This window comes from Theropithecus gelada, chromosome 1 (genome assembly GCF_003255815.1).
Source record: "Theropithecus gelada isolate Dixy chromosome 1, Tgel_1.0, whole genome shotgun sequence".
Taxonomy (NCBI): Eukaryota; Metazoa; Chordata; class Mammalia; order Primates; family Cercopithecidae; genus Theropithecus; species Theropithecus gelada.
The window spans coordinates 138,665,224-138,692,721 of NC_037668.1; the positions used below are offsets into that span (position 1 = coordinate 138,665,224).

Below are 27,498 nucleotides of genomic sequence, written 5' to 3' on the forward strand. Positions count from 1 at the left end.
CTACCAGTTTGAACCCCAAGGCACACTTGTGTCTTCTCAGCTGTCTGATATACGTAACACCTGCTTGATCTCAGCTCACTGCAGCCTCAGCCTCCTGGGCTTAAGTGATCCTCCCACCTCAGCCTCCAGAGTAGCTGAGACTACAAGCGCACACCACTATGATTGGCTTATTTTTAAATTTTGTTTCGTACAAAGTCTTGATATGTTGCCCAGGCTGGTATCAAACTCCTGGGCTCAAGTGATCCTTCCGCCTTGACCCCCCGAAGTATTGGGATTACAGGTGGCTCAGGAAGAGGCACTTCTGAGATTCTCTTTACAACCCATGATTGATGCACGGAGAAGGCAAAGCCCACCTGTCCACTCTCCTGCCACAGCGCCCAGGGCCACAGCCAGAGAAGGAAAGGAGAGTGGTTTCTGAGCTCAGGCCCTCACAGGCTTCTACAGAGGGTGAACACTTGCTGAAGGAACCACTGGATGTTTTGGCAACCACCTGGCAGTGTTCGTGCTGTCATGCACAACTGAGTCCAGGGACCTGCTTGGCACCCGCAGCCTTACAGCCCAGGGCTGGCAGATATCAGGCCTCCCCGCTCTCCTAACGCCTCTGCTTAGGAAACTTTCTAGTTAAAGAAATGTGTGCAGAGAGGTGAGGTCATTAAAAGCTCCTTCGAATGGGGCAAACTGCCTCCCTCCTGAGCTCACAGCACAGGTTATCCCAAAGGAGCCCAAGATGCAGGGAGAGGGGTCAATATTTACAATGGACCAAACTCCAAGATTCCAACAGGACTCCTCCATTTATTGATATTACTATTAAGCCACTTCCCAGCAGTGTGACTGTCATAACAAGAACAGGACTCAGTTTCTAAAGGCAATAAAATAACAAGGACATCACGGACAAAGCATTGGAACACTCCTCGTAGGGAACTGGCTTTTCCTCTCCAGCCAGAGGACCCAGGTGCCAGGCGCCACTCCCAAGCACTCGGTCCTGGTCCCGAACAGAGGCACATCTTTATGTATCTCGGTCCTCATGCCGGATGCTTTCCCCGCCCTGATCTGATCTTCTCAGTTCATCTGGATAAACCCGCTGTGCTTCCTGTCCATGAAGTGAGGTGCTCCCCAAAGAGGGATCCAAAGTCTGGTGATGAAACAGCTGGCACCAAAGAGCTGGTTCTGCTTCCTCCTCACCAAGTAAATACGCACTTTATTTTTTTTAAGGAAAGAAAAGTCTTAAAAATATATGGCACTAGAGTGTAAAACTATACAACCGCATCCAGTGAAAATTCCAGGCAGCTTGCGGCCTGTGGCGCACCACGTCCCTCAGATGTAGAGCTGATGGGAGGCCAGGGTGTCCATGAATGGTCGCACCAGGTTGTCCGTGGAGAAGTAAAAGATGAGCCCAAACGTGATGGAGATGGGGAGGGCGGGCAACGCCTTCTTGAAGACAGCAAGCAGCAGGAGGGTCAGACACAAGCCCTGCAGGACACGGAGGGGAGGGTGAGCGTGGTGATCCCTGGCGTGGACGGGAGCTGTGAGTCATGGTCTAGTCCCTGGGCGCAGAAGCTTGTTCGAGGACCAGTAGGACAATGGCGCTAGACACCCCATTATCTTTCCTGGTCCTCCCACAGCTCTTGAAGTGTTGAGGGCAGAAGTTCTCCCCCCCGTTGGATCACCCCACCTGTTAGTGAGTGAACCAGAAGGCAGGCCTCCCGACTCCTGGCGCAGTGCTGTGCCCCCAGGTCGTGCTGCCTCCCCTGTCTGGCTAGAGTGGTCACATGGGATGGTAAGATGCCCTCAGGGAACATGTATTTATATGACAGCTAGGTGGGCTCAACTGAAATGGCAGTAAGGTTCTCAGCAGCTGGCACCAAGGGAATCAGAGCTGCCAGCCAACCTGCCCCTGGGAAGCAGGTGTGGGGGCTGCCCATCCTCCCCTGACCTGGCTGATGCAGGCAGTGGTCCAGGTGAGTACAGGGAACCAGGGTGCCTTCTCTATCCTTGGGGGCAGCAGGGCTCAGGTCAGGCAGTCTGGTGGTGGAGCAGCCTAGGTCGATCATCCCCCATCCCCGATGTACTTGTAGGCAAAAGCAAAATCTTCTGGACACTAGAGCATCAACTTTAACCATGCCATGCCCAGGGTTTTCACCAAGGGGCAGACACCAAGCGCACAACTCAGACACTCCACCTCCTCTAACGTGACAGGGAAATCTCTGAGATGAAGTCATGGCAGGACATCTCCCCATTATGTGTATCTGGCCAGGTTAACTGACTATGGGGCCTGCACATTTCACTGCTGCAATTCACAGTAACAGGGCCAGCCCTAATGCCCCAGATTCAGACCCTGTGGTGTCTCAGTGGCATGGAGGAGAGGAAAACACGGTCCTCACTAGCTTTGTGCCCACAGGCAAGGCCCTGAAGCAATTTTCTTTTCTGCAAATCTGATGTCATCACAACCACCTCAAGGGTATCATCACTGCACAAAGCTGTCAGCTGGGTCCCCGGCCTGGAGGCTGTATGCTCAGCCACGCTGGGGCCAGTGCTCTCCTCACCCTCCCCTGCACTGTCCTCCGCAGGCTGGAGCCCACCTAGGGGCGAGCACACCTCCTGTGAGCCTCGGTCTCAAGCTGACCCTTCCAGCCCCGCTCCCTGGTCTTGTCCCTCAGAGGGAAGAGAAGAAATGAAAAATCCCTAGGGATCCTGGGACCCACCCCCACCACAATGAGGACTCTGGGGGCCCCACCACCAGCGGGCAGTCAGAGACATCCCCAGCCACTCACAATGAGGATGGCCACGAAGCAGGCCAGTGTGGTATTCCAGTCCCCGCTGCCCGTGGCCGCCGCCTTGCCCACCAGCACACTGTAGAAGATGAAGTCCCCGAGGCCAAGCTTCACACCCCCTGTGTGAGGAGAGACAGTGAACCCGTGCTGAGGAGGCGTGCACGGAATGGAAAAAGAAGAGAAACCCTGGTCCAGAAGGCCCAGCCAGTCTGCCCAGCCCAGCCCACCTGGCCTCTAGAAGCTGCCATGTGGACTGGGGACAAGGACAGCTGCCTCCCCAAATCAGTGGCCAGTGGGAAAGCAGGGGACACCTGTGAACTGGGTGACTTACAACCTGGGCAGAGAAAAGCGGGCAGTTCTGAAACTCAGGTAAAACCGGTGTTGGGCACTCAGTGAGTAAAGAACAAATAGGAATGCATGCCCTGGGGCTGGGCACTGCTGTACAATTTAGTATGAAGTCTGAATTACAAATTTTTAGGGAATTTAATTTCAGTGCATTCAAAAGCACATATAACACCAAGACAGAGGTCCTCTGAAGACCCTTTCACCTTACGATAGGTAAATATAACTGGGAATTAGTCTACCCATTACTGATCAGAAAATTAGAGCTTCCAAAATGCTCTCAGGTTTGTTTTCTTTAGTGCAATGGTCCCTGACACTTATTTATAGGATAACTTTGCTCACTGTAGACAATAAAAATGGTTATGCAATAAACATAAACCATGGAGACCCACCTCCCCTGCCCTTCCAGCCCTGCAGGTGTCCCTCCCGCTCCTGGCCCCAGCGTCCATCCTTCCCCCACCAGGTCCAATCCATCAGCATCACTTCCTCTTGGATCCCAACTCCTCCCCTTTAGCTGGTTCCTTCTCAGAGCCTAACAAACAGGTTCCAGTCTTGCCATCCTAGAAAGACAGCTCTTCCTGTCCTGGGCCCTTGCTCCTGCTTTCATGTGCTGGCTCCCCTTCCTTATCACTCCTTCTTCCATCAGGACTCTGAAAAAAAACCCTGCACTCATCTCCCAGTCACCTTGGAAACCTAGAGGCACCAGGTCCCATGTCCTGACCAATGCTCTCTGGTCCCCAGGGGACACCTGCAGTCCTCACACCACCTGCGGCACCCATCTGCCTCTGGCTACTCCTCAGGGTCCTCCAATGCACCTTCCCTTCCTCTGTCAATGTCACCGACCCTGACCCTGCACCCTCCCTGGCTACTCTTCTCGGGCCTCATTTTGACAACATGTACATGCTGATGGCTCCAACGTGTCAAACCCTGAGCTCTTCCCTGGCTCTGGTGCCTGCTGGTATGTCCCTCCAGATGTCCTGCAGCCCGCACCCCCTCCCACATGGATGCTCTCCTGAGTAAGTGTGGTAAGCCACACCACCTTCCCGGTGGACCCCTCCACACCGTCCTTGGCCTAGTCCTGACAGTCATCCCCCTCTCAGCCCATGGTGCTGCCTTGTTTCTCTCCCCCCGGACAACAAGAGGGGGTAACGTGTCCTGCCCCCAAAGAGAGGACACAGGAAACACGTGCTGGGGGCCCTCTCACATGCTCTGTGTTTCTTCATTTGGCTGGTCCTGAGTTGCATCTCTTATAATAGAACTAATTTTGGCTGAGTGCTGTGGCTCAGATCTATAATGCCAGTACTCTGGGAGGCCAAGGCATATGGATGGCTTGAGCCCAGGAGTTCGAGACTAGCCCGGGCAACAAGTCAAAACCTTGTCTCTATTAAAAATATAAAAATGAACCAAGTGTGGTAGCATGTGCCTGTATCCCAGCTACTCAGGAGGCTGAGGTAGGAGGATCACTTGAGCCCAGGAAGTCAAAGTTGCAGTGAGCCACGATCGTGCTACTGCACTCCAGCCTGGGCGACAGAGCGAGAACCTGTCTCCAAAACAAAATGACAACAATGACAAAAACAAACAAACAAACAAAAACCAACCAAACAAAAAACACTGCAATTTTAAGTGTAGTGCTTTCCTGAGTTCTGTGAGTCATTCTAGCAAGTTATTGAACCTAAGGGGATCATGCAGCCCTAAATTTGCAGCCAGTCAGAAGCACAAGTGGCATCTAGACCCTCCAGAGCTTGTGGCTGGTGTCTGGAGGGAGGCCGGTCCTGTGGGCCCCGTGGGATCTGTGCTAACTCCTGCTCTGCAGCACACCACTTGGCCTTGGAATAAACATCTCCCACAAGCCTGCCTGGGGGTGTGCACCTGCTCCTCCTTCCAGACCCACCGCAGAGCGATCTTAGCTTGCCCCCACCGCGTCACTGGAGTCCTGTATGCCAGGCCACTGTTACCAGGTTGCTCCCATAAGGCACCTCTCAAGGCAGGGGCTGTTACGACACCGCAGCATCTCCCTGCTCCAGGCTGCCACCTGGCACGCTGCAGTGGGCGGGCACTGGGTATTGGGCGGGCACTGGGTATTGGGCAGGCACCGTGTACTGACGCCAGGATGAACCCCTATCTCAGTGTGTCTCCAGGCCTGTCTGCAAGGCCCTCCCACACTTCTGCTCTCTGCATCCCGCTCCAGCTTCCTCTGACTCCTGAGTCTGCCTGTTAGGAAATGCTCCCCACCCTGTGCTCCTCTCCTCTAGGGACTGCTGTGACTCAACCTTCAGAGCTCAGCTCAGCAGTTATTTCCTCAGGTGACTTTCTCTAATTCCTGCCAACCAGGTCAAGAAGCCCCATGGCATGCTCTCCTGCCCCCATGGCCTGCTTCACAGTCCCTGGCTTCTGCAGTCTGCGTGATTACTGCCCACGTCTCCTTAGTCTGCAGGTCCCACTAGGGCTGGGCCTCACCCAGCACAGCACGGGCACATGGTCCACACTCAATACATGCCAGACAACTACATGGGGTCTGCTGAGAAGACCCCAGCGCTGCAGATATCTCCTACTTCCACAGAGATGCCTCCGATGGGAAAAGGGGCCCCTCCCCTCACGCCCTCCTCCACCCAGGCTGCAGGGAGCCTCCACCCTCCGTCTTCACTCCTGCCCCGGGCTGAAGCAGGCCGTGTGAACATGGGCACCTTACTTTCCTCCTCTTCCTCCAGTTCCTCCCCTGGGTAGCCAGTCAGGGGAGGCTCAAAGACTTCGGGGTATGAAGGCTCCCCAAAACTGTCATAGGAGTCTTCTTCTGGGTGTCCAGGAAGAGAAGATGACCATCATTGCCATGAGGAGGGGACAAGGGAGACAGACAAGAGCTGGTCAGAGTGGTCCCTGGGAACAAAGCTCCAGGAAGGGGTCCCCCTGAGCACCAGTGCCTGATGCCAGGGCTTCCCCTCCCCTGCCCCACCCATGCCCAGCAGAACGAAACAGAGGTTGGCAGAGGACCAAGGGTCCAACACTCGCTGAATCTTCAAGCCCCATGTGTCCGGCTGGTTTTCAAAGGACCTTTCCCTCTGCTCCTCCTGAACTCATGCCTCTCAGAGAGGCCAGGCCGGGCAGAGCTGGGTGCAGGTAGGGAGCTGCCCCCCAGTGATGAGAGGCTGTTAGCTCCCCTGGATACTCACCCATCTCCGGGTCATAGGGGAGCTGGAGGGCACCCTGAGAGGAGGGGTCCAGCTTCGCCATGCCGACCGTCCACACCATGGCGGCTGGGGGAGGGGAAAAGGTTCACGCCTCAGGCGGTGCTAATAGTGGCTGCCTGCAGGGCCTGGGGGACGTGACCAGTCTGCGTCCCAGAAAGCCTGCACAGGACCCTCCATCCCGCCATCCTGCAGGTATCTGTTCATGCTCCATTGTTAGGAGGCCGCTGTGGGAGGGGTCCGGAGTCACTCCCTCTTGACTCCTGCATTTGTCTATTCTGTTACTGTTTGTCTCCCCTCCTAGAGCGTAAGAAGAACCAGATCTATCAGAGCCAGGACCTCACTGTTCACGGGTGAATTCCCAGAGCCCTGGGACACTCACAACAGTCCTAGCACAGACTTTCCATACATGGTCTTTGCTCATCCTTGGAATGTGCCTGGAATGTGCTTTCCCGTGGGGCCGCGCTGCGGGTGATTCTCCTCTACTGCTCGATTCCTCAGCTGCATGGAGATACCTAGCACTCTGTAGCTGTTCCATAAACTCTTTCCCAGGCCACCCTGCAGAAACCACAGCTCCAGAAATTCAGGCTCTATTTAAGCTCTGCCATTAACAAACCGAGGGCATCACAATCCCAGGGCTGTGAGCTCCATAAGGCCTGGGACCCTGTGGTCTTCTTTCCTGCTGGGTCCCTCAGTGCCTAGCACAGTGCCTGTCACAAAGTAGGGACTTGATGTGCTTTTGCTGACTGCATGTGTAAGTCCAAATCTCTACACGCTGACCCCGAGGCCAGGGGCCATCCCGTGTGCCTTCCCTTCAGTTAGGGTTAATGCCAATCAGCCACGCTGCTGTCAAGGAAGCCCAGGAGCTCCTTGCTCCCCGACCCCCTGCCCTGAAGAATCCCTCTCCAAAGTCCCTTCTCAAGAGCCTGGGGAGCTGAGGTGTGGCTGCGGGCTCACAGGAATGCAACCTGCACCACAGCATGCCACTGTGCCACTGGAGGATGAACGGGATGAAGTCAGGGGCTGCGCCACATCCTAGCAGACGCCTGCTTCCTGTCCTACGTTTCTAAGCTTCTTACTGTGTTAATAGCAAGATACTACCCTCCCTGGTTTCTGAAAGTGGAGATCCTCCAGGGATCACCAAGGCCAGCTCCTCCTCTTTGCTCAGGGAAAGGGTGAGCATCTCCTAGTCAACTCTGAAAGCCACGGCCAGGAAGCAGGCCCTTGTCCCCCCATAGGCTGCCTGCTGACCCTGAGTCAGGTAGAGGCACGGAGGGACCACTCACATGAGTATATCAGGGCAGGGAATATGGGCTCGTTTCTCTCCTGGGCAGTTTCTACCAGCATTCTCAGAGGCCCTTTGGGACACAGCACAGCCACGAGATCTGGGAAAACAGAGACATCCTTGTCAAGTTATCCCCAAACAGCCCCCTGAAGAAGAGCCAGCCCTGTAGCACAGGAGCCCTGGGTGGAGCTCTCAGAGCATGCCTTGCTTCTGGGCTGGCATCCCAAACTCTCAATCTCCAGTCACAACTTAGAGTAGGGCCTCACAGGCAACTGCAAGCATGGAGGAGCTGTGCACCCGAGACGTGGTGGCCAGGCTGGGGAGTCCCACTTCTCTTAAGCCTCAAATTCCTTAACCTTAAAATGGAAGTAACAATACTGGCAATGATAATCATGGTAGTATCAAATAGCAGCTAACATTTGTGGTTATGTATAGGCACTGTGCCCAAAGGACTGTCTTGATAAATCACTTACAGTGTGCCCAGTGCTTAACAGTGCACTTGCTCAATCAGCATATTGATAATAACGGAAAATGAGGGCCGGGCGCGGTGGCTCACGCCTGTAATCCCAGCACTTTGGGAGGCCGAGGTGGGCCGATCACAAGGTCAGGAGTTCGAGATCTGCCTGGCCAACATGGTGAAACCCCATCTCTACTAAAAATACAAAAATTAGCCCAGTGTGGTGGCACACGCCTGTAATCCTATCTACTCGGGAGACTGAGACAGGAGAATCGCTTGAACACGGGAGGCAGAGGTTGCAGTCAGCCGAGATGGCGCCACTGCACTCCAGCCTGGGCGACAGAGAGAGCAAGACTCCATCTCAAAAAAAAAAAAAAAAGAAAGAAAAAAAAAGGCAAATGAGGAGCTCAGTGACTACCGTGTTTTATCTAGATCACCAGGAGTGTTCCCGAAATAGTGGACCCCCCTATGTTTTACAAAGGTGACTCTCAGGAGGGAGCCCACCCAGGCCTCTGCAGGAAGGGAAGCAAGTCCTTCAGCACCTGCCCTCCTTGTGCAGCACTGGGGACAATTTGGCTCCGGACATCGCCCCCGCTGCCCTCACCAGCTTTGCTGCCCGCCTACCGTACACAGAGATGGCGCCCAGGATGACCCACGCGGACCACTCTGGGAGGTACTTGATGAACACCAAGGCCATGAGTGCACTGATCATGATGAGGTAGGCCTGCTGCAGCACCAGGGGGCCCTTCCAGTGGATACACACCATGCCCACCGCCCCGAAGTTCCAGACAGTCAGCAAGAGGGTGGGGTAGTCCATGGCCACATTGTAGGTCTTCAGCACTTCCCTGCAGGACCAAGGAGCCTGTGAGTGGGACTCAGTGGAGACATTACAGTCTAGCAGTTTACCACCATTCAGTCCCAACCTGGCCCTCCTTACTAACATTTCCTTCCCCGACCTTCACTGTCCTTACAATTTACCATTTGCGACATTTTCTAGAACAAGGTGGGGATGTTTGGAACAGGTCACAGAAAAGTGTATAGGCATGACCTGGAAGACCCTGTGCACATGAAAAGGTCCTTGGGAAGGTGTTTTCTCTTGTCCCTCCAGTCCCTTTGGGCCCCTGGGTCAGGATGATATCCCAAATCAAGGGGCAATAGAACAGATACTTTTTCCCACAAACCAAGAAGTACCCAGACCTAGCCCAAAAATTAGAATGTAAATTTTGTGGAATTTCTATCCCCCTGGGGTTCACAGAGCGCCTTCTCCATGAAGGGTTCGTTTTAAATCAGGAACGAGACAGAAACGTGGGGTCCACCATGCAGCCCCACTTCTACTCCCCTGTGTCAAGGCCATGAGAGAGGGCCATGAAGGCCTGGATTCCAGAACGGCTGGCACTGGGGAACACTGGAGCTCGACGGTCACCTTTCCCTGCCCAGGTCCTCATGCCCATGTCCACTTGTGCCGCATGGAGAGGGGCTCCCAGTGCTGTTCGTCTGCCACTTACCCAAGGTAGATATAGGTGAAGAGGAACAGCAGCATCAGCGAAGACATAATCAACCAGCCATGGATGAACTAGACAATAGAAATGGCACGATCACGAGGTATCCCCAAGTGCCACAAATTCTAAGGCCCCCAGGATCCTGGGACTGATACCGAAGCCTGAATGCTCTTTGTTAGGCTACTTCATGCCTACGTTGGAAGGGATCAGGTGGCCACCTTACAGATACAGAGGGCACAGAAATCCAAGGAGTTCCCCTCAGGTCACCTTGCAGTGTGTGCAGACAAGACTCCCTCAGGTCTGTTGGCACCTTGCAGTGTGTGCAGACAAGACTCCCTCAGGTCTGCAGTCTCCCCCAACTCTACTCGTTCAGTTAGAAAGGTAAGGCTGGGTGTCTTCTACTTGCCAGGCACTGTTCTAGGTTCTGAAGCCAAGGCTAGCAAAGTCTCTGCCCATGGGCATTGTGTTCCAGTGTAAGGGGAGTTAGATGACATATAGACAAATTTACAGTATATTAGCAAGTAATGATGAGGGCCATGAAGAAAAAAATGTTAGCAGGATACAGTGACAGGAGACTCACTGGGGTGCTATTTTAGATAGGGTGGCCTCAACAGAGAACCCGGGAAGTCCCCTCCCACCCTTGGGACCTACAAACAGGTCCTCAGAAAGACCTGTTCCTGTCTCCTGGCCAAGCATCGGAGAGTGAAGGACAAGAGGGGGCTGATCCTAATCCAGTCCCTTAGCTGGCCATCAGCAGGACAGTGATATGACTTCCCATCAGCCTCACCCCTGAGGACCAACTCATCAGTCACCAGCTCAACCCACTGGGACCTCAGCTTGGCCCTGGTCTACCTGGAGTGAAAGCAGCCTCCACGGCCATGCTGTATGCACAGCCAAAAGGGGAAAGGGCTGCCTCTGGGACGTGCCGACCCTCTTCCTCCCAGCCACCACCTGGCCGCCCGGGCCACCATCATCTGCCTGTGTTGCGGAACCTCCAAGGAAGCCCTACTGGACAGATGGCTGAGCCCCTCTTCACAGCCTCTGGGACTGGCCACCAGACACCTACTGCCCTCAGTGGTGCCAGCACTTCACACCTGCCATGCAATTTCTAGCTTGACCTCATGCAATCTGTATCCTCTGCTCCAAACCAGCAGCCCTCCACCCTGCTTCCCACCATCTGCCAACCTCCCAGTGGCAATGTTCAAACCCTGCCTTGTCACAGTTACACAGGTAATTGTTACTTATTTTATTATTATTTTTTTTAGAGACAGGGACTTACTACATCGCCCAGGCTAGACTTGAACTCCTGGGGTCAGGCGATCCTCCCGCCTCAGTCTCCCGAGTAGTTGGGACCACAGGCATGCACCACCATGCCCAGCTGGTACTCATTACTTATTGATAAGCTTCAGCTCAGGACATGTCCTGCAGCCCCTCCCATGGCCTTCCCCCCTGCTGCCCCCACTGGAACGGGGCTCAGCTCCCTCCCTGCACTGCCCCTGTCCCATCCCTCTAGCCTGGGCACTCTGTACCACTATCTACCTGCTCCATGGATGGCAGCTGCCTGAACAAAAAATGTTGTGAGGCACCTGTGTGTAAACAGTTTTAAAATAGGTAATGCCCAGCTTAATCACCTTTCCATCTTTAGTGGTTCAACCCCTTCCCTGGGAGAAAAGCCTGAAGCCGCTGTCTAAAAGCTTATGGCATCTTTGGAGACAGGCAGTGCCCATAATTCTGGCCAGATGGGATCTGCCCTTCCACTACTCCCTGGGGCTACTTAGCAGCTATAGGCAGCTACAACCCAAAAGTCTCCCAGGGCTGGAAGACCTCAGCATGGCATCTGCACATCCTTGCACGAAAAGGAAAAGGAAAACTAAAAATAAATCTTCAGGGGAAGTATTGGGGTGAGAGGAGCCTAAAATAGAACTTCAGAAAGAGAAGCTAAACAAAATTAACTTCGAACTATGAGAAATGATGCTTGGAACACTGCAATGAGGAACTCAAGTGGGATAATGTGCAAATTTAAAAGAAAACAGGCTGGGTGCAATGACTCACACATGTAATCCCAGAACTTTGGGAGGCCAAGGTGGGAGGATCACTTGAGTCCAGGAATTTGAGACCAGCCTGGGCAACACTGTGAGATCTAGCCTCCACAAAAAAAAATTTAAAAATTAGCCAAGTATGGTGGTGCACACCTGTAGTCCTAGCTACTTGAGAGGCTGGGCGGGAGAACTTCTTGAGCCCAGGAGGTTGAGGCTGCAGTGAGTCATGATCGAACCACTGCACTCCAGGCTGGGCAATGGAGTAAGACCACGTTTCAAGAAAAAGAAAATAAATAAAAATAAAAGACAACAGTATTAGGTCATCCATGGTGGGAGACAGGATGGGGTGGGAAGGAGTACAAAAACTCTGGGTCTATTTTCCTCTGATTTGTGTTTTTTAAAGGTGGCTGTTTCACAGGCTCTGCCACCATGGTGTGGGGCAGACAGGGAGAGAGACGGGTGGGTGGAGGGCAGGGCCAGGGGCTCACCTTGTAGCAGCGGTACTTGTAGAGCACCACCAAGAAGATGGTCATAACCACGATGACGCTGATCATGATGAGGGTGTTGAGAACAGAGTTGAGGAGGCGCTGGCCCACCGAGGGCGTGTCCTCAGTGAATGGCGTGTAGATGCTGAGGGAGGAGGCAAAGGGCTGACGCTCCCAGCCCTGCCTGCTCCTCAAGGCTCCCCACCTTGAGTGATTCTGGACCTGCTAGGGGAGGTGCCTGGGATGCCCATACCGCCCACGTGCTGCCCTGATGGAGTGCAGGCACCACCCCCGTGAGCAGTTCCTGTCCTCCAGCTCATTTCCTGGCACCCTGACCACAGACCTGTGGCTCTCAGCCTGCCACCTGGGCCCAGTGCCGCAGTGAGGATGAGGGCTAGATGACCTCCCCACTGCCCTCCCCACCCCCACAGGGATTGAAGGCTCCCTAGGCGCTTCTCTCACCCATCCAATTCTCATTCCCCCACCCACCCACACCTCTCCACCAGCTCCACCCAGCCCAGCACCCCTCCACCTGCTACTACCCTACCCTCACCTGCTGGAGCAACTGCTGTCCTTGCAGTTCATAAGCTCAGGAAGCAGAGACAGGAAGCAATTCACCCAAACCTCACTCTTCCCAGCCTGGACTGCCGCAAACAAACTGCTGGCTGCATTCTCTCCATGCTTCCACCTCTGCTGCGCTGAATCCCCCGCACACTATAAGCTTCCTGAGGATGGGACTCTACTTTTTTAATTTTTTAAAAAAAATTTGAGACAGGGTCTCACTCTGTTGCCGAGGCTGGAGTACAGTGGCGCAATCATGGCTCACTGCAGCCTTGACTTCTGGGCTCCGGTGTTCTTCCACCTCAGCCTCCCAAGTAGCTGAGACTACAGATGTGTCTCACCACACCTGGCTAATTTTTGTATTTTTTGTAGAGACAGGGTCTCACCACATTTCCCAGGCTAGTCTCAAACTCCTGGGCTCAAATAATCCTCTCGCCTCAGTCTCCCGAAGTGCTGGGATTACAGGCATGAGACACTACACCTGGCCTTATTCCTTTCTTTAAAAGAAACAAAAAAACAAACCAACACGCACAAAATGAAACAAAAATTCCCGAAATTAAAAAAAACAATGTTTATAGAAGGTGCTTAGCAGTGAGCACCACAGAAAGGGGAGGGGGAAGAAGTGGAGGAAGCTTCTCATTTTTCGACGCTGCTGCCTCTGCATGTATTTTACTAAAATAAACTAAAGGCTTTATAAGTCTTTCTCACAAGGCTGGAAGTGAGCTGAGAAATATCTGGTCCAACCACCTTGTTTCACATTCAAGGAAGCAGAGACCCAGAGAGGAAGTGATTTGTTTGCGGTCACAAAGGAATGGGTGGCACAGCCGCGCGCAGGATCTAGGACTAGGAACAGGGAGCCCAGTGCTTTGCAGCAAGAGTTTGATTTCTGCGGCAGGATCCAGCTTGCTTGAGCACTCACCTGCAGCAGACACTCTTCAAAGCCTTTCACTTGTATTAACTCACTTAATTCTCCCAGTAACTGCGTTATTAACCCATTATACAGACAAGGAAACTGAGGCATAGGGACATTAACAGCATGCCCAAGTAGGTCACAATCCAGGAGGCAGTGAGCCAGGCCATGAACCTGGGCGGTTCTTCATCCCTGCTCTTTACCACTGCTGGTGTGGAGCAGTAGATGCAGTGACCAACACAGGCTGCTGCCCCCTGACAACTCAGCCCTCACCCCACCCTGTGCCCCCCAAGCCCCCAACTCACAGCTGTCCATTCTTCTCCGTGTAGAAGCGCACAGACTTGATGGTGGCTACCACCACGATCATGCACAGAGTGACCGGCACAAACAGCATGATCACGTGCTTTGCCCCGTACTTGAGGGTCAGCTCTTCCTCCAGGCCTGGAGGCCGCCCGGGAACCCCACTACAGACGTAGCGGTCAGGGTCCTCCTCACCGTCCTCCTCGTTCTCCTGGCTTCTCTGTGGGAAACCACATCGTGAGGGCCGCGGAATGTCCCCTACGGCAGCCTATCTGTGTAATGCATGGATTTTTGGAACCAGAAATGAGAAGTTTGAATGTTGTTTTCCAGATATAAGGAGCAGTCTATGAGCTGCTAGGGCATATGAAAAGTTTATGAGGACAAGAGTAGAGAAGATTTGGAGCTGGATGAGGCACCACAAATGAAGGAAGGTAGGCTGCTATGGTCTGCAGGCCCAAGACTAAATGGTTAATGAATTTGGAACACATCAAAAGATCTTTCCCCTTCCTAATACAGGGACTCAGGAGGTCACTCAATTCTGTTCACGTGGCCATGCTGATATGGGAGGAGACAGGCCAGGAGATAGAAGGAAAACAGAGACTAAACATTTTTGGTTGACAAATCACTAGCTAGAGGAGTCAGTGCAAAGGACACTCTCTTTGAGTGTGACTAAGATACTGGGAATCTGCAGAGGAAGAAATTACTTTGAATTTTCTGCCCCACAGAATCAAGCATGTAAATTTGCAGCTCTGAACTAGAGAGGCTAAACGGGCATTAAGCATCTGAGAAGACGCAGGCTCTGGTAAGGTGGGCAGGCACAAATCAGGAGGTAGCAAGGGAGGGCAGGACACCTGCCAGACACTGGCACAAACCGATCTGTGAGAACTGTGGCAAGTCAGGGTCATGGGCTGCCTTGCTAATGAGGTGAACAGCTAAAGAAAAAGCCAAATGAAACAAAAACCAAAAATTTGCTTCAGTACCGGTTCTCTGCAGAGAGAGTCCCAATCTAGCCATTCAGCCAAGAAAGGAAAGGAAGACTATTCATGAACAGAAACTGAAACGACTAAAATGTACAAAACTTCCCAGAGATAACAAACTAACAAGAAAAGGCTGAGGAGTGGCGGAGCAGTGGCCTTGAGCTGGTGTGATTTCACTCAGAGCTTAGGGACGATGGTTCTGTTCTCAAGGAGAACATGGAGAAGTGAGCTCAAATTTCAGCAAGAGGGATTAAGACTGGCTGCAAGAAAACAATCCACACAGAGACATTTTTTAATTCTATAATGGGCAAAACAGAGAACAGGATTCAGGCAAATTCAGATGTTTTGCTCTGATCGGGAGAGAAAGGACAAAACTAAGTGGCTCTCCCAAGGATATTCTACTCTTTCTGACGTTATAATCTCCTCCCCTGGGGGCCGGATGATCACAGTGCAGCCCAAATATCCCCAGCTCAAAAGTCAACTGTGCATCAGGCAGACTCCTCTCAGTTATCATGTCTGGCCATCTGCCAAAAAATGCTTCCCCTGCTACCATCCTAAGCTTCTGCATTACCTGTCCTAGCACCCAGGCATCCAAATAAACTCTCCTACTACAGTGGAAACAGTGACCTGCATGAGAAAGGTAAACCTAAGGGGGCAGAGTGGACAGCATCCTTCAGCTCACTGCCAAGTCCATCTCCGGCTGTGAATGCGCAGAGTCCTATGAAGCCCTGCAGACGGAAGGTCTACCATGGCCAGCCACCCACCCTTTTGGCCAATCCTCATCATTACTTCCCTTCTCCCTCCCGCATCAGGGAATGAACATCTGGTTTTCATCTGTAAGGTATAGGAGCCCCAGGGACCTGTTTCAAGGCCCCCAGCTGCTGGTGGGACCTACCCACTGGGCAATGTTCTCTCCGTCCTCTGGTCCCTGCCTGCCCTCCTGGCAGGAGCGCGGTGTGGGGCTCTCGGCTGACATTAGGGATGTCCGCTCATCACACACTTCTTCCTCGCTGTCAGAGGCCATGAATGTGAGCATAGCCCTGCCTCCGGAAGTACCTGGAAAAAGGAGCACAAGGACCTTGTTCCACTTTCCTGTGAGACAAAGGCAGAGGAGGGCTCTGGGGGTGGCTGGAGGTGACCTGGAAACCTGGACACAAGTCCTGCTCCACAAGCGTCCAAGAGATGCCTGTCAATCAAACGACTGCCATAGAACAAAAGGCCTTGAAAGCTGCCATGGAGGCAGCAGTGGCCTTGCCTGGGGCTGGCCTGAGGTTACTCACATCCCATGGGGCAAAACCCACAGCCATGAAAGTCAGGGCAGCTCCAAACTGTCAGTGTGCTCATTCGTTCAATCAGCAAACATCTGTGGTGCATCTGTTATGCACCAAAGATCATGCTGGGCTCTGAGGATATAAAGATGAGTAAGAAACACCCTTGTCCTAAAACAAAACAAAACAAAAAAATCATCTAATGTGACAAATCATACGATCCAGGTGTGTGATGGTAGGTGCAGAAGCACAAAAGTGGAATCAAATCTCAGAGATCAGGAATGTTTTCTAGAGAAGAGCCTATCTGATGGAGACTGGTTTTCCCAGGAGGAGGGAAGGGCAGAAGCACAGAAAATGTTCCAGTGAGGGCCTCACACTGTGGGGCGGGCAGTGGAGATGAGCAGGGTCTCAGGCACCATGTTAAGGAGACACACATCACCCTGAGGACAATCGTGACAGACAAGATCTGAACTGGGTTCATAAAAGTCAGTTTGGCCACTGGCCAGGGAGGGAAAGTGATCCCCAGAGATGACTGTGGCAGGTGAGGAGGACCGAGGACAGCAGCAGGATAGATGCAAGTGAGGGCAGAGTCCAGAAGAGGTCAGGAGGTCAAGGGCAGGACCTGACACAAGAGAGAAGACAGAGTCTAGAATGGCAGCCAGGTGGGGACTAAGACAGGGAAGACCGGAGAAGAGAGTCTCGGGAAAGACTGTGAATTTTACCCTTTGAGTGTCTATTGGATAAAATGGGGAAGCTGTCTGGGAGGCGTCTGAGGACCAGGTCTCCTGAGGTTAGAAGTGGAGACCTAAACCACGGGAGCAGGCGTGTGGGGTGGGGAAGTGCCACTGAGGGTGTGACCCAGGGGAAGGCCAAGGCCAAGGGGACCACAAGAGGGAAGCCTGCCCCCGCAAAACAGTGCTGACTGGGGTTTCTACACAGTAGTACCAAGTGGGGGACCCAGTGTACCAAAATCTACACATGCAGGATTCCGGGCTGGGAAGAGCTCCAAACAACGCCTGGCAAATCTGACTATTCTTGCCAACATCCCAGACGGGGACAGAGGCTGAGTTATCGCTGTCTAGAGACCCTCAGGGCTGAGCTTCACACCCTGGGCAAGGATAGCAGGTGTGCTCTCTGCTGAAAGTTCGTCTCCAAGTAAGTCGCCCCACAATATGTGTGATTTTTATTTTTATTTTTATTTTTAGAGACAGGGTCTCACTGGTCACTTAGACTGGAGTACAGTGGTGCAATCATAGCTCACTGCAGCCTCGAACTCCTGGGCTCAAGCAATTCTCCCGCCTCAGCCTCCTCAGTAGCTAGGGCTGCAGATGTACGCCACCACACTAGGCTAATTTTTAAAATATTTTGTAGAAATGAGGCTCTCACTTTGTTGCCCAGGCTAGTCTCAAACCCCTGGCCTCAAGTGATCCTCCTGCCTCAGCCTCCCAAAGCACTGGGATTACAGTGTGTGAACAACTACACCCAGTTATATGTGGTTTTTAAACAAAGCAGGCAGGTTCCTTCCAAGTCAGCCAATTTCAATCCCCTTAACAAGACTTGTGGCTGCCCTTCCTTCTGAAGACAGCGACCCTGGCTGTCGCCTGGATTATTCCCACAGGGACTTTAACTTCATCCCCAAACAAGAGGCACAGGCAAAACCTGCCTCTGCTCACCTCCATCACAGGGATTTCAACATGAACAAACTCCCCAGCCTGAAGCACCTTCTGTTTAGGATAGATAAGACAAGTACAGGAGTAACAACAGCAGGAAGCAAAGCCAGCTAAAAGCCAGGAGGGAGGTGACAAGGACAATGCACCCGAGAGTTAGAAGGGGACAGAGTCTACCAGTTGTCAGGAATAGATGCCTCAGATCACAAGAAATTAGAAGGACATGAAGCTGCAAAGGTTAGGAATATTTCACCAGGCAGAGTTTGGAGGAGGGGGCTCATTCTGGAAAGAGGTAACCGCTTAAGTAGACATATGAGTTAGGAACATAACATGGCCTATCCTGATAATATCAAGCAATTGGATGTGGCTGAAATGTGGGGACCTGGTAGGATGGGCCATCCAGGGAGGAGTTTGGTGCCTGATGGAGGTGTAAGAGCTTAATGCAGCAGAGGAGAGCCCCCAAAGGTTTCTGACCAGGAGAAAGATGTGAACTGAAGTGAACTTTACAAAAGCAGCCTTTACAAAAGAGGTGTGGGCCCTCCTCCCTCTTCACTCAGAGTCGCCTCAGACTAGGCCCCGGGGCCGCAGGGAAGTTCTGGGAATCAGCAAAACCCATACAAATGGAGCACAGCCTCACAACCCCAAAGAGTTGCAAGACGTTGGAAAGTTCTTGGCTTTAGTTCCTTCATCATCTATGGAAATGAGAGAAATTATCAGGCAGAAATGCAGGAGAAGGGCCGGGTATGGTGGCTCGGCTTACACCTGTAATCCCAATGGTTTGGGAGGCGGAGGCAGACGGATCGCTTGAGCCCAGGAGTTCAAGACCAGCCTGAGTAACATGGCAAAACCCCATCTCTACAGAAATAAATAAATTAATTAATTAAATTGAAGAGAAGAAACTTCAAGATCCTCCTTTGGCTCAGCCTCACTAGATAAATCCTAAACAGACTCCTGCCTGGAAGCAGGGTTTCCCTCACTATCCACTCTGGCAATAGGGAACTCACTGACTCAAAAAGGGGCACCAAAACAAAGAGCTGCTGCATTTTCTCAAGCTAAATCATAACATTCCGTCTGGAGCAGTGTGCTGGATGGGCTACGAGACTGTACAGGTGGCTCTCTTAATACCCCCTTTTCTAGCATGACAGTTTTGTTTTGGGTGTGAACGAACAGGGAAGCTACGATCTCCTCCCTCTGTTCTTCCTATGCCTCTCAAGCTCCTGTGACTTATCTCTGCTATGACTGGAGGAGCAGTTCTGGGAGTCCCTGTACCTAAAAAACCACAGGCTGCAGCCCCTAAGGACAGAGGGCAGGCTCACCCTTCAGACCCACAAGAGCTGTAGCATTCAGAAGATAGGCTCCCAAATAGCAACGCACAACAAAAATGGATAAGCAGAGAGCAAAGTTACCTGCTTAAAGGAGAAAGGGAGCTGATGGGTGGGTGAAGATGGAGAAGCAGGGGACCCAGGATCAAGTAGAATCAGGTCCTTCCAATTCCCACTTCTCCATTCAGTTGCCAACCACTAATAAGACACTCCCTGGGGCTGGGTGCGGTGCTCACGTCTATAATCCCGCACTCTGGGAGGCTGAGGTGGGCAGATCACCCAAGGTTAGGAGTTCAAGACCAGCTAGCCAAGATGGGGAAACCCCGTCTCTAATAAAAATACAAAAATTAGCCGGGCATGGTGGCAGGTACCTATAATCCCAGCTACTGAGAAGGCTGTAGCAAGAGAATCGCTTGAACCCAGGAGGCAGAGGCTGCAGTGAGCTGAGATCGCACCACTGCACTCCAGCCTGGGCGACAGAGTTGAGACTCTCAAAAAAAAAAAAAAAAAAAAAAAAGGCCATCCCTGGAAAGCAGTTCTGTGAGCAGAAGTTCCCTGACATGTGTGATAGTCATGCTGGGGAGGGTGGGGTTAAAGGACCATAGCCTTTCCATGTGACACTGTGCTAGACAGGAAAGAGGCACCTGGTGACCACTGCCATCGTCATCCACACTCGCCGACTGCCTGCCCTGTGCCCAGGCCTGGTCTCATCAAGAACTGACAGCTCTTCAGAAAGAAACAAGGGAAAACTACAAAATCTGCTTTCTCACCCACAAACGTCATTCATACACGAGGCCTCCTCACCAGAAAACAAGTGCTCCCTGAGCAGGCTGCTTCCCTCATTCCACTTTCAAACATTCCTCCAAGGCCTCCCCTCAAGCTGCCCACAACAACGAGGCCTACCCACAACAATGAGGACCAAGACTTCAAGAAAGTAGGGAAGGAGGGAGCTGTCATTAAGGAATAATCAGGGAAGAGCTAGTCTCAGCTGTCACAGCAAGGGCACCCTCTAATCACAACCCTCCTAGCCTGGTGGGGTGGGGGTAACAGGTGGGAGGCACCAACTTAGGAAAGGCTGAATCCCTTAGGATCACTGTTTCTCAAAGGTGGCCCAGGCCACTGGGAGCTGGTGGAGATGGACCGGCACCTGCTGAGCCCTTACCTGGCACTAAACATCATGACCCTGGAGCAAGGCGCTACTATTCTTCCCCATGGTACCGATGAGGAAACAGAGGCTCAAAAAGTAATTAGCTCAAGGTTACCCTTGGATCTAGATAGTCTGTGTCTGGGCTCTTTACCACTCTGCTAGGCTGCTTATTAAAAATGCAGATCTCCAAGCTCCATCCTCACCCAGTGTCAGGGATCTGCATTCAGGATGGTCGGCCCCCAGGTGATTCTCAGCCAGCGTCTGACTTTTCCTGGCACTGCCTCTGCTTTATAATCACACGACCAGGCTGGGGCCCTTGCTCAGCAAGGTGAGTGTACCTCACCCACCCACCTTCGCCTCCCGACTAGTTGGCACTACTTGATTGCCAAATGGGACAATGAGACAATGAACACTTTCTCCTGGATATCTACAGTCTGGTCAGAGACCAACTAGGGAGGAAGAGGAGTGGAAAATGCAGACCAGCAGAGCGGCATGGGGAGAAGAGAACTCTTGGGCTGAAAAAGGCCTAAAACAATGCCTGCTGCGGAAGAGAGTGTGGAAAAACTGGGTCTCAGTCACTACCTGGACAAACTGCACTGGCCTTACTGAAAGGAGTAAGAATCAACACTTTAAACACAGCACACCTTTTGATCCTGAAATGCTACTTCTCAGAATTTGTCCTAAGAAAATATAAAGTATTTATACAAACATATGTGTTAACTGTAAAAAAAAAAAAAAAAAAAGTGAAACTGACCAAAATGTCTCTCTACTATGATGTATTTCCCTGATGGAGACTGTTACAGGACCACCAAAAATCTTATTTCAAATATTTAATAACCTGAACAATGACAAGATGTTAAATTTAACAGAACATAAAACTTTACAAACCTCATCATCTGAATGTCCTTATAAAATGTATGTATATGAAGGACTGGAAATATTACAAAACATTAAAGGTGATTATGTTTGCATGGTGGAACCGAGAGTGGTTATTTTCTTTATATTTTTCTGCATTTCCCTAAGTCTCTATAATAAACACAGACTGTATCTGTAGGGTTTTTTTTTAGGCCATTAATTCTTTAAAGGAAAACAACGAGCATCAACATTTAGAGATTTTCCTCTACGTCTGCCCCTCCCAGATCCCCTCTCATTGGCCAGGAGTAGCAGATGGGAGCCAAAGCTCTGACGTTTTTTCATTTGTCCCTCAGCCCCTCTGATTTACCTAGCTCCTAAAGGAAAACAGAGCATCTGGGATGGACTTCTGCTTCCCTCTGAATTCCTAAGGGCCTGCTTTGCAAGCCACCTAAGTCTGCTCTGAAGCCTGCTGGTGCTCTGAAATCCTTAGAGGGAAAAATTACCACCCAAATGTGTGCAGATAAACAACCTGCTAGATGTTTGTCCACATGAGGGTGCCGGTGACGCAAAGAACTCTCCCCAGAGGCTGACTCATGGCAGGTGGGGGTGGAGCTGGGTGATGTCAAATCCCATCAACCACACAGCAACCAGCTTTCCCCATCTCCCACCCCCTGTACCCCATTCTCTAGAGAAGTGGCAGGAAAATGCAGAGGGGCAGAAGAAAGTGTCCAGCGTACAGACTACGTTCTGGAAAGCCTTCTGACAAGGAAGTGCTGAGGCTGATAGCTGCTTTGGATTAGGATGCAAAATCAAACATCCAAAGAAGCCACTGCACATTCCCATTAATCAGCTGAATAGGATCAAACTGCTGAATTAGCCAAACCAAGGGAGTCTGACCTAGAGAATCTCCCCAGCCACGCTTGTGTCAGCAGTTCCTGCAATTATTATGGAAACCCAATGACCCAATTTCCTTGACCTTCTTTTCGTTACAGAGAAATGTAAATGCTTTGGCCTTAACATTTAAGGCCAATAGAACTAGGTAAGAAACGGATTTCAAAACGCTACAGCAAACCCCCATGGAAATCTGCCTCCATGGAGAAAATCCTAATGGAAAAAGCGGGTTCAAAAGCGGATTGGGAGTCACTGCACTTACCACAAACACTTGGGGCCACAGAAAGGTTTGGATCCTGGACAACTGGTTCTTCTTCCCAGCAGGTTAGATGAACGATAACGATCCCTGGCTTTCAAAGAGGGAGGCGCTGGTTTTTAACACATCACTTTCTATGGTCACACAGCTCCGTCACATCACTCTTCTGATGTCTGAGAAGTCCCACAGTCCTCCCTTAAAATAAGGAAGAAATTTTTAAGGCCAGTTGATACCCGGACAAACGCCCATGGCTGCCCTGCTCACCTTTCTCCCCCTGGCCCTGGGTACCCGACTATGTATTTGGTCCAACTGACCATCCATCTGTCCATCCATCTCAGCCCATATAGTAACACATACCACTTGGGGATGGTTCTCCCTGGCCTAAGCCAGAGCTAGGGCCTGAGTCTCAAAGGGAAGTGAGGTACTGCCCTACCACCCTCCCAGACCACAGGCCCCAGAGGCCCCCTGAACTCTGGGCCAGGCTCTAGACTTACCTCTAACAGCCCTGTCCCACTCAGAAGTGCCTGGGGCCCAGGCAGAGTTCTCTCATTTCCTGAAGCAGCCAGGGAAAAGGGTGGTTTGTGGAGAAGTGGGAGAGGGAGCCCCTAGCATGACACCCTAGAGTAGGCTCCAGAAACACATTTATTTTTAAACAAGCAGCAGCAAGTCAGTGGTCAAAAGCAGAGGCTTGGAGACTGACAGGGTTCAGATAGCCTGCCTGTGTGATTTGAACATATTCCCTGGCTGAGAGGCCTCAGACAGTCTAATCTGACACAGCTCATTTCCTCTGCTGTAAAAAGCAGAACAGGCATACCTTGCAAGATTACCGTAAAACCTAGAGATAACCTGTAAAGTGTCCAGCACACAGTAGGCATTCAATAAGTGGTACTTATAAAGAAGATGAAACGGAGGAGGGACACAGTGAGAGAGGACACAGAAGCCTGTTGATGTGCCTCTTGGAAAGTGACGGATCTGCTGAACCACCAGACACATGAACTGGCTTCAAAGGCCAGGCCCCAGAGATCAAGTTTCCATTCCTGGCGCCGCCCCGGGCCCTATGGCCACGTAAACATATTATCAAATGAAAGGGCATATCCATAGGACAATGTCAGAGCTGGCAAGGACCTTAAAGGCCACCAATGCCACCCAGTCAGCTCCCTGTATTATAATTAAGGAAAACTGAAGCCTAGAGGGGCAAAAGTAATCAGTTAATGTCCCATGGCCAAAAGCCACAGTTACAACTCAAGTCTCCAAACTGCCCATCAAGGAGCTCTTCCCAGTCCACTCAGCACTTGTGAGAGTCACGTACCCAGTGGCCAGGGTTTGGTCATACAGGCAGCCCCACCACACAACACGTAGGCTTTCTGTGAGCACACTTACAAGGCACATGCCTTCACCATGGGCAGGTATGTGTCAAGAAATGCTCCCTAATCACCAGCTCATCTGCCACCTCAAAACTCTCAAGTCTCTCTCCTGCCACGACCCCAACTCCTGCCCCCATGGCTCACTCTGCTCTCTCTCTGCTACTTGCCCAGGTAGGTTTGGCTCCTTTGGAGGGAGTGCCCACATATGGGCATGGGGGGGGACACAGGGCACTGCTTCTCTGGGATAAAAGGGAGGGTGGGAAAGCATCGTGCTGTGGAACTGGTAGGATAAATAATTCAAATGCTCTACACACCCACCAAATCTGCTTTTCCACGAGTACTCAACAAAAGGAAAATTCTGAAGGCATAACAGAAAAAACAGGATACAAAAACTTCACCTACAGTTCCCTCCCTCTATTGTTTTAATAGATAAATATGCACATGTGAACAGTGTGGAAGGAAATGCATGTTAAGAGTGGTTATCTCAGCCAGGAGGAATGGCTCATGCTTGTAATACCAGCACTTTGGGAGGCCGAGGTGGGCGGATCACCCGAGGTCAGGAGTTTGAGACCAGCCTGGCCAACATAGTGAAACTCCGTCTCTAATAAAAACACAGAAATTAGCTAGGAGTGGTGGCGTGCGCCTGTAATCCCAGCTACCCAGGAGGCTGAGGCAGGAGCATTGCTGGAACCCGGGAAGCAGAGGCTGCAGTGAGCCAAGATCACACCACTGCACTCCAGCCTGGGAAACAAGAGCAAAACTCCATCTCAAGAAAAAAACAAACAAATTCCTGAGTTTTCTAGAATAAACATGTATTACTTTTATTTTAAAAAGAGTCCAATAAGTTTCTGGTTAAGGTATAGCAGAACAGAGGGCACCCTTTGAATTGTTCTTCCCCTGTTCTAGAATTTTCACAAAGGTGAACAAGCAGCCCATTCTCCCAGTCAATGAAGAGGCTCTCAAGAAATGATCTCCCTCACTGACATCTGGTCTTTCCTGAGGACTGATGTGAAAACATTCCTTTTTTTTTTTTTTTTTGAGACGGAGTCTCACTCTTGTTGCCCAGGCTGGGGTGCAATGGCGCGATCTCGGCCCACTGCAGCCTCCGCCTCCCAGGTTCAAGCGATTCTCCTGCCTCAGCCTCCTGAGTAGCTGAGCATGTACCACCATACCCAGCTAATTTTGTATTTTTAGTACAGATGGGGTTTCTCCATGTTGGTCAGGCTGGTCTCGAACTCCCGACCTCAGGTGATCTACCCGCCTCAGCCTCCCAAAGTGCTGGGATTACAGGCGTGAGCCACAGCACCCAGCCTGAAATCATTCTTTTCTCCAGACATTAACATGATGCTCATCCTATCTCCAGGCTTGGAGCCCAGTGCAAAATGTTCGTCTCGGGGCCTCTCAGCCTCACCCCCGCTTTTCTACAGCTGTGGCAGATGGGAATAGAACAGGTGGGAATACTTGCGGAAACATTTGCTGTCTTATCAGTCCCCAACTAAACAGTGTCCAAAAGTCAAAGCAACAGCTGAAAACCTGCCAGAGATATTTTCTTTTTTTTTTTTTTTTTTTTTTTGAGACGGAGTCTCGCTCTGTCACCCAGGCTGGAGTGCAGTGGCCGGATCTCAGCTCACTGCAAGCTCTGCCTCCCGGGTTTACGCCATTCTCCTGCCTCAGCCTCCCGAGTAGCTGGGACTACAGGCGCCCGCCACCTCGCCCGGCTAGTTTTTTGTATTTCTTAATAGAGACGGGGTTTCACCGTGTTAGCCAGGATGGTCTCGATCTCCTGACCTCGTGATCCGCCCGTCTCGGCCTCCCAAAGTGCTGGGATTACAGGCTTGAGCCACCGCGCCCGGCCAGAGATATTTTCATTAGACACACTGCATGTGACCTACACACACTGCTTTGGTTTCTGTAAAAAAATTTTGTTTGTCAGGAAGTTGCTCATGGGAACTCCACGAAACTTTCCCAGCAGTAGTGGAGAGACATGGGTAGGAGTTGAATGCAGGAACCTCCTGTGCAAAAACTCAAAAGATAAAGACGGTGTAGCCAGCTATGTTCAAATCCTGGTGCTTAAAGCACTGAAGCCACATAACTGGACTAGCTGCTTAACTCCCTGAACTTGTTTCCTCTTCTGTAAAAAGTAATAAACTATTTCAGTGTCATTGAAATTCTTAAGGTCATAAATTCTAAGATTCTGTACAAGATGGCTTTTTATTGTATATGACCAACTCATAAGCGAGATATGTGGCATTATCAACATCGATAACAGAGAAAGGCCAAAGTAGGCAAGAGGCAAACCCCCGTGGGGGGACGGTGAGCAGCCAGGGAGGGGAGACAGGTGTGATACTATGCACCACACCTCCAGGCACCCCAGCAGCAGCCCCTAGCCCTTGCTCCTCCTCCTCCTTGCTGCTCTTTCAAATAGACAGGAACAAGCCACTCACTTCCCACAAGTGAACAGGCTGGACTCAAGACTTGGCACATGGGCACTTCAACACCAAAGGGTACAGTTTTCCCCAAAAACCTGATACAACATCCATCCCACTTCAAAGCAACATCCCCTCAAGCCCTCACTCCAGCCTCTGCCCTGGAACCCAAGGCTCAACCTGGGCGTCCTGGGGACGCAGCTCTGAGCTGGGGCCAGGAACCAGGCCCCTTCTGCACCTGCACCAGTCACTGCCTGCCCACAACCACATTCAGCAGAGAAGAGCCTGAGGCTCACACACCTGAAGCAGCTTATCCCGAGCGTCCAATTACCGCCAAAGGTCTTGGCTGAAGGCCTTGGAGGCTCAGGTGTCTGCAGAATTGGCTACAGAGGCATCAGGGGCCTCCTTACTGGAAGATGGGCTCGGTCCTAATCAAGTTACTCCATAGAGTTTAGTCTGCAATCGTCTCTTTGGGATGCTCTCAGGTTCTCCATCTGTAAATAGGGATGCAGTTACTTCACTCAACACCGTTCATACCTGTCTAAGGGAATACTTATTAAGCCAATAAACACAGGTGAGGTCTGCTCGGAGGGATGTACAGCAGATCTAGAAGCCAGGGCACTGGGGTCGAAGCCTGGCTCTGCTATATCCTACCTGGGCGACCTTGGGAAAAGTCACTTTAGCTCTGTGGCCTCAGCTTCTTCATCAGTAAAATTCGGAGTGGGGACTAGCTTCTGTCTCAGGTTCCTTCAGTTCCAGAAGCTTGCTTCTGGCTGCCTCCTCACAGCTGCAAATGCCTGATAAAACAGCCAAACACCGCTGCTAACAGAAACCGGCTCTAGGCTTGAGCCTGCGGCCCTGCGGCCCTGCCCTCACGTGCGGGCAGAGCCCCCGCGCGCCTCCTTTCTGGGGAAAGCATGCCCAGGGCCGGGTGCTGGGGGCCGGATGGACTCTGCGCAACGGAGGTCTCAGGCAAGAGAGAGGAAGAACAAAACGCCCCCGCCCTGCTACACGCCTCAGAGACCCACGTGCACGGCTCCTTTAAACGCACCGGCCCTTTAACAGCTCGCGCCGCGCCCACCCCCAGCTGGGGCTCGGGGGCAGGCGGGCGCGGGGAAGTGGAGACGCAGTGAGGCCAGAGGCCGGAGGGCAGCTTCCCGCGATCCTTCCACCACCCAGTTCCGGGCTGGCCCAGCAGCCGCCTGCCGGGCACTCTCCTCTCTCCGCCCCCGCGCTGGCCGCAGAAGCCAGAAGCACTGCGCACGCAGGGGCCGCAGCCCCACAGCCGGGGAAGGGACTGCAGCTAGGGGCGTGCGGAGGGCAGGGCCGGGCCCTCAGGGCGCAGCCCCACCCCGGACCCTCAACGCCGCGGGCGACAGGGCCCTGGCCTGGGCACCCCCAGCACCGCCTGCTCACCTGCTCCACCGCCGCGCTCCAGTGGAGTTTACGCAGCTGGCGGAGCGCCCAGCTGGACCCGGCGCCGGCCCAGGCCCC

The 27,498-nt window shown here is 52.1% G+C and overlaps 1 protein-coding gene across 3 annotated transcripts; it reads right to left on the minus strand.

Annotated features, from left to right (window-relative positions):
* Positions 1-212: 212 nt before the first annotated feature.
* Positions 213-27,498, minus strand: PSEN2 (presenilin 2). 3 transcript variants are annotated; one of them, XM_025363925.1, is made up of 13 exons: positions 27,421-27,498; positions 26,659-26,801; positions 22,221-22,409; positions 15,704-15,864; positions 13,837-14,051; positions 12,064-12,205; positions 9,543-9,610; positions 8,662-8,882; positions 7,582-7,680; positions 6,281-6,364; positions 5,803-5,901; positions 2,772-2,890; positions 213-1,470 (listed from the first exon to the last, which is right to left on the minus strand). In XM_025363925.1, the coding sequence occupies exons 4-13, from the start codon at positions 15,842-15,844 to the stop codon at positions 1,315-1,317; spliced, it is 1,344 nt and encodes a 447-aa protein (XP_025219710.1). In that variant the 5' UTR covers positions 15,845-15,864; positions 22,221-22,409; positions 26,659-26,801; positions 27,421-27,498; the 3' UTR covers positions 213-1,314. The 3 variants fall into 3 exon arrangements, with proteins under 3 accessions (XP_025219710.1, XP_025219708.1, XP_025219709.1); XM_025363923.1 differs by having other exon boundaries at positions 1,175-1,470; positions 5,803-5,904; XM_025363924.1 differs by lacking the exon at positions 27,421-27,498 and adding an exon at positions 26,305-26,498 and having other exon boundaries at positions 1,175-1,470; positions 5,803-5,904; positions 26,659-27,397.

What these genes read in the sequence shown, in the direction of transcription:
- PSEN2 (XM_025363923.1), bottom strand. Translation starts at nt 15,844, where the DNA reads ATGCTCACATTCATGGCCTCTGACAGCGAGGAAGAAGTGTGTGATGAG. An exon ending in GAGAGAACATTGCCCAGTGG is followed by an intron (nt 14,052 to 15,703) that starts GTAGGTCCCACC and finishes GGTTTCCCACAG; the next exon opens with AGAAGCCAGGAGAACGAGGA. An exon ending in ACTGGAGGAAGAGGAGGAAA is followed by an intron (nt 2,891 to 5,802) that starts GTAAGGTGCCCA and finishes CTCCTCACACAG; the next exon opens with GGGGTGTGAAGCTTGGCCTC.